The sequence below is a fragment of the Chenopodium album genome, chromosome 19 (genome assembly GCF_948465745.1).
Source record: "Chenopodium album chromosome 19, dcCheAlbu1.1, whole genome shotgun sequence".
Lineage (NCBI taxonomy): Eukaryota > Viridiplantae > Streptophyta > Magnoliopsida > Caryophyllales > Amaranthaceae > Chenopodium > Chenopodium album.
Genome location: NC_137852.1, coordinates 434,421 through 446,741, shown reverse-complemented (window position 1 = coordinate 446,741; position 12,321 = coordinate 434,421). Strand labels below are relative to the sequence as shown.

General features: G+C 32.7%; 1 protein-coding gene across 1 annotated transcript; it reads right to left on the bottom strand.

Moving 5' to 3' along the window:
• Window positions 1-6,299: 6,299 nt before the first annotated feature.
• LOC145596038 (uncharacterized) lies at window positions 6,300-6,734 on the bottom strand. The gene has a single exon (XM_081652472.1). The coding sequence runs from the start codon at window positions 6,732-6,734 to the stop codon at window positions 6,300-6,302; it is 435 nt and encodes a 144-aa protein (XP_081508598.1).
• Between the last annotated feature and the right edge of the window lie 5,587 nt (window positions 6,735-12,321).

Sequence of the window (12,321 nt, the reverse complement as noted above, 5' to 3'; positions counted from 1 at the left end):
CAATTCTTTTAATTACTGGTAAATAAACATAGCTCTATGGAATATATCTATTTCTTTCTAGAATATAGCGACTTACAAAAAGTTCTCAAATTAATAAAACAAGTAACTTACTAAGAAAATTGAGAAGCATATCTCTTGGCTTAAGCCTAGCTGTGGGTGGTATGCTTTAAACACTGACGGAGCTGCTAAAGGGTCCCCTGGTGAAGCTGGAGGTGGAGCTATAATTCGCAATCATGAAGGCCAATACATATCAGGTTTTGCGGCAAATTATGGAAGATGCAATGCTTTTAGAGCTGAAGTAATGGCACTTGTACAAGGGCTCGAGCTAGTTAGAAATCCAATACGCAAGCTCTTAATTCAGCTTGATAACCAAGCTTGTGTGCAAGCAATAACATCAGATGAATAAGGAAGCGGTGAGTGTGCTCACTTGATCAATTACTGCCACACTCTTCTTAATAAAAACGACTGGGATGTCAAGGTGGTTCATGTGTTCCATGAGGGCAATCGTGCTGCCGATTGGCTTGCCAATCGTGGAGTGGCTCAATCAGATAACCTTATAATTCTAGTTAGTGCTCCTTTGGAGCTTCGTAGGATCCTTAGTGAGGATGTGCAAGGCGTGGCTTACCCACGATCTGTGCCTCCTTGATTGGTTGTTTGGTTGTTTTATTTTGTTTTTCTTTTTCTTGGTGTATTCCTCATTAGCATATAAAAAAAAAAAGTAACTTGCTAATATCATTGCAAACTAAACAACCATAAAGACATTGCCAATACAACCAAAATTTAATTAGTTTGTTTTATTTAACATTATTTTTCAATACACAGCTTTAAATGTATAACTTTACTTCGTTGTGTATGACTAGAAATCATAAAAGGTTAATATTGTGAATCTAATATTGAGATAAATTCACGAAAATCTCACTTAACTAGTTTATCTTTATATATTAGTAGTAGTTTATTCATGGTCAACTAAAGTTTTACTTGTATTAGTAGTTAAGTAGACAACCTAGTATATCCCGTCAAAAAAAAAAAAAAAAAAAAAAAAAAAAAAAAAAAAAAAAAGTAGACAATAAAAAGAAAAAAAAAACACAGTACATCCCTAAATTATTTAATACAAGTGAATCACTCTATAAAAGCGACCTTAAGATTATATATCTAAACAAAAGAAATTAACGTTACAAAAATAATTTTACAAAATATCCTACAAACTAGCTTCAAACATTGAATTTATTTTATGTTTTTAGATCCAACAGAAGAAGTGATGAAAAGTGGTTCAAGGATTATAAATAAGTATCAACACGTAAAGAAAAAAAGGCAAAAATTAGTGGAGTAGCACTCACAAAAATATCATTCAATTTCAAAAAATGCTTTATTTCTTTTTTTGGGGTATGTTTTACGTCTTCAATTCACAGAATCCAGAAGACAATGACATACTTCCAAAATGGTGGCTGCTGTGGACCGTCTTTTTTTTTTATAAAGAAGGTGCCTAATATAAACCCAACATTTTTTGGACCTAAGTTTATCTTTATAGGTATTTTTATACTGATGGCCCACACTATCTTATTGGACTGCGCTGGATAAAGTTTGTACTTTGGAATGAATAGTTTCATAAAAGGCCCTGAATTTGGCCCAATAGCCCATTAAATTTGACATGTGTACAATTCAACTTTAAAGGTACTGTAATTTATTTTTTTCTGTTTTTTTTTTTTATTAATCATTGCAATATGTGTAAACATTTACTGGATGTGAATATTAATTAAATAAATAAAACTAACAATTAGTTTGTTTGATTCCTTCCATTATACCAACAACATATTGCAATTGGAATTTGGCACTTGTGGCATTACAGGAACACTGCTGTCTTTGAGCACTCCATGACCAGAATTCAGAGTCTTTTTGCAAAATTCAGCAATGATCTTTTCTATAATAATAAAATTTTGCAGACCAAGAACGGGATACCAATCAAGAATGCTGCTCCTGCTGAATGGAAATTCCCTCAAATGGGATACAAAAAATTGAACACTGATGGGAGCTGGAAAGGAGAACAAAACGCTGGTGGTGGTGGTGTCATTCGAAATGATGATCGATCTTGGCTGGTAGGATTCACACTGAAGCTGCGTGCTGTATCCCCTGAAGCGGCTGAGCTGATTACCATTCGTGAGGGTCTAATTGCAGCAAAAAAGTTCAATCTGCATCACCTTGAACTGGAGACTGATGCTGAGGCTTTACAGAAAATGTTAGTCAATGCTGAGGATTCACTTCACCATGAACTTGGCATGATCATTCAAGACATACAGAAGATGTTGGAAGAAGATTGGATTGTAATCTTCCTCCACGCAAAGAGGCCAGCTAATGCAGTTGCTCACGGGCTCGCAAAAATGGGATCCCAGATGACTGAAGATGATCTGAAATATTACTACTACCCACCAAAGCAGGTGGCTGATGCCTTTGCAAGAGACCCTAAGCGCAACTGATAAGCAGGATGGGGGAGTTCAAGCTACTGGGAACATGATTGGACTCCTTGCCTTTATTATTTATGTTAATGCTTTATGTCTAATGCTTTTATTAATGTTGTTGGGAAGTGCTGGTGTTTGTCTTATAAGCACTCACCCTTTTGTTTCAAACTCTGTACTGAACAGCTTTAAGCTGAATGGCCCTTAGGCCTTATCTATAATATATTCTCTTTTATGTGTTAAAAAAAAGTGTTTATGCCAAATGCAATGGATAAAAACTACGGAGTACTTGCTAAGTGGTAAGGACCGTATTGTATGACCTTAATGTTGTGGTTATCAATCACTAATGGAAGAACTCCTTAACTCTTTCTCCCACTTTCAAGGTGCCTTAGGGTCTGTTCACATTTACTGAACTGAGCTGAACTGAACTGATTGAAACTGAACTGAACTAGGGATGGCAATTTAATCCGAGTTCGATTCGAATCCGATCCGAAGAAAAAAAATCTGATTCGAATCCGTTTAAAATTAGTCCGAATCCAAATTCGATAAAATAGATCCGAATCCGAATAGGAGGCGGATTGGACTTGGACCCTACGCAAAGTCCGACGGAGTCCGATCCGAGTCCGAATCCGAAACTATGAGCATATGCTTTATAACTTGGGACAATTGTTTGCTTGTTTGTAGCAAAATTTTGTTATGTAACTTAGTATATTATTTAAATATGTTATAATTATACTTACCTTGGTATGACAATACAAGCAATTATAAGTATATGACATTACAAAATAAAAAAAATTAATCGGATCATTTCGGAGGTCCGTATAAACGGATTGGATTCGGATCCGAAAATTACGAGTCGGATCGAATTCGGACTCGGACTTTTCGGATTCGGACTCGGACTCAGATTCGGATCCGAATCCAGGGTCCGTTTACTAAACGGATCGAATTCGGATTTAGCCAAATCCGACCCGAATCCGATCCGTTGCCATTCATAAACTGAACTGAGCTGAAATGAATATTTTATGAGAGAGGGAAATCAAGAGCTGAACTGAACTGAACTGATTGGAGCTGAACTAAACTGAACTGAACAAATTAGAGCTGAACTGAACTGAACTGAAATTAAGTAAATGTGAACAGACCCTTAGGTTCAACTTAATTTTAGTTCAGTTCAGTTCAATTCAGTTTCTAATTTCCTTCTCTCAGTTCAATTCAGTTCACTAAATGAGAAGAGGCTCTTAGTCTGCAAAATTGAGTCCAATTGACTTGGTTTACCATTATACTCTGCGATAAGGTGTCTCTTTTTCTCAAAAGATAAAATAAAAATTAATACAAGTACTAGTTGCTGATTGATCACAGTTTATGGACTATCTTAAGGGCACCCACAACATCTTAATTGAGTACCTCAAGAGAGTGGTTGGGCTTGACAAAACTTTCATAAAGGTCTTTAATTAAGTCTATAGCCCACTCCATATAATGAATCTTTGTTTCCATCATTATTGCTACCATAACTGGCATAACATTTTTTGTTTTATGAGTCAAACCATCATTTCATGGCATTGAGATTTGAGAGCTCCCGTTAACATCCGTAGACAATTTTAAGCTAGGCCAAACGGGCACAAAGTCTTGACCATATTGGCTTGTGTCGATTGTAGATACAATGTGTAAGCTTCATCATGTTTGATCCGTATGCAACAGGTCAATCTACATATGGCTACCTTCTCGCCTTCTTTATAACAATGCAAGAGTCAATATTTTGCTAGCAATTTATAATGTCAAACTAGCAAGGAAGCCCCAAAATTCGTTTTGCAACATCATAAATAAATCAATAAAAATATTCAGTCCATATGATATTTTTGTTATTATATTAACAAATATGGGCCCAGCCATTAGATACATCAAGTCGATAAACTTGTATGTTTTCGAAACTAGTTGTATCGTGTGCATACAATATATCCGGTTGTACCACGGGCATCTTGATCAAAGGAACCACCAAGCACTGAAAGAACTAGGTCCATATTATTTCCTTCGCATCCACAAGATTGAACATTAAATTCTGACCAGCTGCTACATTACAACTCTTCCCCCATCTTGTTAGATACGGTACAAGGAAATAGTCACAAACTTATGCAACGGCTATTAATTTGGTTACCTTGCCCTTCCTCCAAAGGAAAGATCTCTTGTTTTTGACAATTGTGAATTTTTTATTTATGAGTTTGATGACCTACATTCTTATCCTTTCATATATATTACACCTCAGCTTTAAAGATTAGATTTTTACTCCCTCTCAATTTTAATTTTAATCATATAAGAAAATGTAAATAATTCTAATCGAAAATCGAATGATGCTACTTGTATTTTTTTTTTTCCTTACAAAATGGAAAATAAATAAATTAATTGATTAAAGCCTTATTCTTAAAAGGATGGGATCAGTTTTGATTTATATGATAATTCCAAAATTCAACCTCTCAAAATTTTTAATTGATTATTTGTTTATCACAAAAATGATAGATGTATGACCAATATTCACAAAGAATTCGCACCAAAAAAAAAAAAAAAATCACAAAGAATAGTATGAAAAAATGTTTCAAAAAAAAAAAAAAAAAAAAAAAGGTATGAAAAATCATACTCAAAACATCAAGATTGCTCTGACGAAAAGATGAACATATTCAATATTTACAAAAAGTTAAGATTTTCGTCCTCCATACCAAACTAGTCCCTTGATTATAAATGAAAGCCAATTTTAAGGTTACAAATTTGAGTTTTAATTCAACACGTTAATAAAATTACAAGAACAAGGTACAAAGTTCAAAATTAGAACTAATTCAACACGCTTTACAAAATAATCACAAAAACAATTACTACAAGTTTCAACCTTTTGCCAAAAAATCATGATGATTTCTTTTTTAAAAGGTGTATTCTACTCCTCAAGATTTTCTTTTACTCGTAATTAAAGCTGAGAAACAATTGATATTGAAAACCTAAAATGAAATAAAGCAAAGAACAATTTTTTTATACAAAAAGTTGAATAAAATCACAATCAACATCAGATGAACTGTTATCAAGTCAAATTTACGCCACAACTTTTATGAAAAATAATTAACCCAAGAAACAACCACCACCCACCTTAATCTTTCAATTATACAACTTCTAACTTAACATAATATTCAATCCTATTATTCAATCAAGAAACTGCAAATTTGAGTCCTCTAGCCGACTCGGCTTAAATCCAGATTAGTTCAAGTCCAATAGCATAACTAAAGTAAATTGAAAAGAACAATAATCACAAATTTCTTGACTATGAATCACTAGTACTATTTCTTGATTGAAAATTTAAACAAACTTACATGAGCTAAACATCAAGGTACAAATATACCATGATTATAGCTAAAATATTCAAATACAACCCATAAAAATTAAAGACAAATTAAACTACCCACATACTCTGTGTGATTCTTGGACCCCAAAACCTATACATATAAACTACATGTAAAAGATTATGCTAAAGATTAAATACCCAAATTACATAATAAAAATAAAAACTAGTGACCCTAAAACCATTATTTACTACTAAAAAACAAGCTAAACCTTTGCACCCAAATAAATCCGATTTTCCTACTGGAAAAAATACGAGGAATTTCTCGGATTATTTCTGCAAAAAAGCTTAACCTCTCTTCTATACCTTAACCCATTTTAATTAATTAAAACTTCCTTCAAATTAAAGATTATTATTATTAACTTCTTCCCTAAACTTCCAACCTTTACTTTTTTCTTTCCTTCAACCAAACACCCCCTTATCTTCTGTACCATATGAAATACCAGATTTACCCTTTACTCCATTTTTTTTCTCTTTCAACATTGAAGCTTCAAAACCCTCCTTAACTCACACGCGATCTCTTGGTTGTGAGCTTCACCGCAGTTCCTCCTCGTAAAGAACGCCGGCAAAGGAAGTTCACTCGGCGGTGGTGACGTCACAAAAGCCGAGCCGGCGTAGAACCCATCAAGAACCGGGCCGGAAAAGGACCGGAGCTCCGGCTCGTATTTCTTCGCTGGTTGTGGGAGAGGAAGGCTGATTTCTTCGCCCCGTTTCAAGATCCGGATCTGGCCTAAACTGGGCGGGCTTTTGGGGCGGGCCTGTTGGGGTTTAGGAGGAGGTGAGTTGCGTCTTCTACGGTTAGATCTAGGGTTAGAGTTAGGGTTAGGTTTAACCGCCGACGAAATGAGTTGACGGCGGTGGGTATGGTGTCTTTTCAGGCAATCATACGGCTGAAGGGTTGCTACTTCCATCGTAAAATCTTGAAATTATTTTTAAGAAATGGTTGGGAATTTGATGGATCTAGAAAATTGATGAATTTTTTGATGAAATATAATGACAGGAAATTACAGAAGAAGATAACTGTACAGTTTGAGGAGAGAGAAGAGATAGGGTTTAATGTGAGGGGAAGAAGGAAGGAGGAGAGAGAATATATAGAAGGGCAAAGAGGAAGGGTGATGGTGGGGTAAAGGGGAATTGCGAGGTAATAGGTGGAGGCAACTTGGATTAGGTTTGTGTTACGCGCTTTTGTTAGGCGCGTGTTGTGTAGTGTTTTGGGAGGGTGAGGGTGTTGGGTTGGATTGAATTTTAAATTGGTGAGGGTGTGTCATCAATCACATCGTTTTTGAGTATTTATAAGGAAGGGAACAAAGGGTTGGATTTAATTAAGATTTGTGTGCTTGTCTTCTTGATTTGCAAATCAATTGAAGGTGTAAGATTTTTTTAAATGTAAGGGGGTTATTTTTTATTTTCAAAAATGTAGTTGGATTGTGAAATTTTGAAATACTAGTACATTGATTTTTTATGGTTATTGTCAATGTATATGGGTGAATATAATAAATACTACATACTTCTACTCATTTCATTAGATTAACTTTAATGGTTTCATTATAAGGACTTGTTTGCAATATAAATAAAATGACTGACTACATACTCACTATTGGAGAACCAAAAAAAAAAAAAAAAAAACCCAACATGCAAGCTACTATAACCCAAAAAAAGCTACATGCTTAATTAGAAAATAGACAAGTAAACTTCACTTGTATTGTGCCATGTGTACAATTATTATTATTATTATTATTATTATTATTATTATTATTATTATTATTATTATTATTATTATTATTATTATTATTATTATTATATTTATTTATTTATTTGCAAGTTACAAGGCCCTTAAGATCACCATTAGAACGTAACACTTTGTAGCCAAAAAGTGTTGTACCTTAAAAATTGATGTAACAAAGCAAGCTATAAGAAGATTAAGGGCATGTTCACTTCAACTTAATTTCAATTCAGTTAAGCTTCAATCAATTTATTTCAGTTCAGTTCCTAATTTCCTTCTCTCATAAACTATTCATTTGAGCTCCAAGCAATTCAGTTCAGTAAATGTGAACAGGCCCTAAGACCCTCATAGCTTACCATTAGAGGTGTTCATGCTTTCTTAATTAAAATGTAAGTTTTAAAATTAGTTGCATTACTTTCCTAAAATGAAAGTTTTAAAATTAGTTGCATTATTTCCTTTTTAGTTAATAAACTATCTCTAGCTCTCTACAATCAGATGAATTCCCCTTTTTTTTATTTATTTATATTTTAAATTCTTTCAATTTCTCTCATCTACAAAATTTATATAGGAGTGCCTAATTTATAAAGTGATGTAACTAAAAAAAAGAGAAAGTATTATGGAAAGACTTTATATCTATTGAGATCTTTAAAAAAAAAAAAAAAAAAAAAAAAGTGTATTAAACATATGGTTATGAAAATTTTATTTTGGAAATTCTACTTCACATGAATCTATTAAGATTTTTTTTTAAAATATGAAACATAAAATATGGTTTATTATTCTAACCATATGAATAGAAAGAGAGTTGACTTTTAGAATCAAATGTAATATATGGCATTGTTCTTCTGAATTAAATTTAACAATATAACTTGATTTGAATTGACCATATTGAAAAATGCCCAATTCGAATTAAACATTGAAATTTGTCCCTAATAAGAGTATTACTCCGTATACATAATATAAATATGTTAAGCATTATTACCATATGCACTTGTGATAAGAAATTAAATAATGACAACTTAGGAATAATATCAAGGGCATTTGAACATGAGGTTTTATCGAGATAGTAAGGGCTTGTTCTCATTAATTGAACTTCAGCTGAATTGAAGTGAACTTCAATATATTGAACACAAGCCCTAAATTACAAAATCTATTTTTTTTTTTTTTTTTTTTTTTTTTTTGAGGGGGGGGGGGGGGGGGGGGGTGGGGAAGGGGGTTGGAAATCTTAAAATCATGTCATTTTTCAACATACAAGTTATGTAGTATTCCTATTCATAAACTCTTATACATAAGAAAGTAACACCAAGTCTTACGGAAAAAGTAAGAGTTCAGGACCTAAAGACACTACATGTCATAATATTATGAAAGATAATGCCTTTTACTTTATTAGTACAATGTATTGATGTGTATATACTTCGTATAATACTCTTATTAGCGCACAAATTTCAATGTTATCACTGTACTACTCATATTAATAGGTTGATCATCCATTAATCTCTTAAATTGTGATTTACGGAGCAATATGTTAGTGTGACTTTCAAAATAAATTCAACAATAATTTTTATACTCGATAATTGTTACTTTCAAATTTTTTCCACAGTAGATTATAAATATGAGATATCCCAACTAGTTAAAATTTACTCCGTATTTAGTATTACGGAGTACAATTTTGCACTTTTGCCACCCTATAATTATTCTTTATGTTGTATAATTGTGTATACCTTTTTTTTTTTGAAGGGGGGATAATTGTGTATACCTTGCCATTCTTTATAGTTATTCTAAATTTCCAATACCATATGTTTTTATGATCAAACATGGGAATGAACACACAAATTGATATCCATAATCACGTAACAACTTTATTATGGTCAACGAATAATATCAATATACCTAAATACTAGGTTATTTGTTCATTACTCACCATGCACACATCATTGACATTAATAATACTCGGGCAACGCTATTATGCATAGCCCGTAACACACTTGCTGAGCTGCATATTAAATTATTAATAGGGGGGTTACAACTACAACCTCTGTTATATTGGAAATCATTTTAAGAATATCCTCATGTGATATGGAGATCATGTATGATTAAGCGATTAAAAAACTCTATTTTTAAAAAAATGTATCTTTATTTCAATTGTTTTTTTTTTTTTTCATAATTAATACACTCACGTTTCCCTTATTCTATAGCAATCAAAGTTTTACCTACAACTAGCCCCTTTACCTTACAATTTGGGCTATCAAGGAGTATAAGAGTTTGGTTGACTTATTAGCTCAAATAAGACTATAATATGTAATCATCATACAACAAGAGGGGTAGCTCCTCAAGCATTCGAGGTTTATTAAAATTTCCATCTTTTTTAATTAGTATTTTGTACTTCGTATATCATAAGTACAATATAGGGTTTGACAATGAAAGTACAGCCTCGTTGGACCATAGATCAACCTTGAACTCTTTAATCCTTTCAATTACCTTATAGTTTCATCGCTAACAACACTTTATAATTTTCAATCCACATACGATGCTCATAAATACCTCTCACGCACTAAGGTCTGTTCTCATACGTTGAAATTCAGTTCAATTTTGCTCAGCTCAGTTCAACTCCTAATTTCCTTCTCTTATTAAATATTTATTTTAGTTCAGTTCAGCTCAGTTCAGTTCAGTTCAGTTCAGCTGAGTTCAGTCAATGAGAACAGGCCCTAACACATAACATAATCCATTAAATTTACAAATACACATCAATAGCTTTTACACGATATACTCATAACTCAATGTGTGTGTTATTACAGAAGTACCATTCTCGATACTCCTCAGCGTCTTGAGTCTTGACCTAATTTGGAAGATATGGATATATTGCATTGGAGCTTTTAAAAGGAAGCAAAGTATTGTGGGTTAATTAAAGTTAATTAAACAATTTTAAAGTAATATTCTCACCCCAAAAAAAAAAAAAAGTAATAATTCAGACGAATAGAAGCGCGTAGGAAACATAGCGTGTGGGGATAAGACCGAACCGGCATAGGCCCATCTGACGTGGGTACCAATCAAACGGTTCCCATTAATTATCTTGCCAGAAATTTACAATTTCACCCTTCTGGTTTCTCCAATATTACGAAAGTGCCATTTATTGGAACTAGTGGGAAACAGGGGTTAGTCATGTGTGGGACCCCCAAACTTACAATTTATTTTCTTTTGCGAAAAAATCTAAATTAAAAAAATAAAAAGAAGGGGAGAAGTGAAAGGGACGTGTTTGTTTCCTAAAAAAAGAAAAATTGGGAAAAGAGGAGAGAGTGGGAATTAGAGCCGTAGATTTGTTCTACACGCGTCAGTTAACCACTGGATTTGATGTTCACAGGTTGACAATGACAAGATAGCTTTCTTTTTGTTTCAAAAAAAAAAAAAAAAAAAAACCCCTTAATTGTTTGGGATTGAAATAAAATTAAAAATTGCGTTAATGTTGGGTTGAGAAAGGTTGACTATTCTCCTTTGGCTGCTCGCTCGTAATGAATCTACAACCTCCGTTACATATTAGTTGCAACTTTGAGAGGTAGTATTACACCAACCAGGCAACCATACGAGAGGTTTATTCCTTAATATCATGTATGAACTTGGACGGCCCGTGTGGTAATTGATTATAATTAGTGATAATAAAATGATTTAATTAAAAATTAGATGTACATTAAATACATTCGTTGTACTCGTAACATTTTCTTACAATAATTAAATATTAATGTACTCCGTATTCATTAACATTTTATCGGGGATTAAAGTTACTCAATTAGATGCTATTCTAAATGAAACGGAAAGTTCTAATATTGTAAACCAAGTGTGCATTTTTTAATTTTACCATCCCTCCAAATTGATCAAGATCGCAACCAACCAAATAACCAATAACTTTCTTGTTTAGAATACTACTGTGTTTTTTTTCATCACATCTACAAAGTTTTAGTATATCACTTTAAACTATAACTCGAATAACTAAGCTCACATACATATTAACTAAGTCTGCTCCTTAAAAATTTTATTTATCTACATAGAGCCAACAATCTCGGTTGGCAAGTTTATCTAGAGTTGATAGTCCAATTCATCTTATTTTTTATGTATTAACAAGTTGGACTAAACCACCCAATTTCTAAAACCGATAATAAAAAAACCTATAGAACTTATAGTAATCGTTACAAATTATGCTATTAACGTGATTGTTTTTTTCAAGCAAACAAAACATGTATAAATTATCATTTCTTTCAATTACAAAGTGGATTATCCTTTGAATAGAATACTTTTTTTCGGCAAATATAGCTAGTTTAGTGGGTTGACGAAGTCTTGTGTAATTGATTTTCCTTATTAATTAATTATCTGACCAAAAATTTATTCAAAAATTTTGTTCATTCTAAGAATGTCGTCTTTGTTGTCCTAGAAAAGTTTAATTGGACTACTTAAACTTGTTGACTCGTAAATAAAACGCGGATTGACTTGGTTTGTCAACAGGCCATTGACAAATTGCTAATCTTCTTTTCTATTTGGATCTAATTTTAATGTTCGGTCCATGTGAAAGGTCCTTCAAAAAAAAAAAAAAAAAAAAAAAAACATTGGTCCATTAACAAGGTCCATAAACTCTTTGGGCTTCTGCAAGTCTGTAACAATCAAAACTTTTAACACTTCATTCGGTTAATAACAATCTCTTTAGAAATTTCAAAACTTTGTTATTAATCATGGGATTCATGAAGACATCCACATATACTTAGATAGCTCTTGTCAATCCTTGTTAAAATTAT

Excerpts from the sequence above, each read along its gene's own strand:
- LOC145596038 (XM_081652472.1), bottom strand. The coding sequence starts at position 6,734 with ATGGAAGTAGCAACCCTTCAGCCGTATGATTGCCTGAAAAGACACCAT.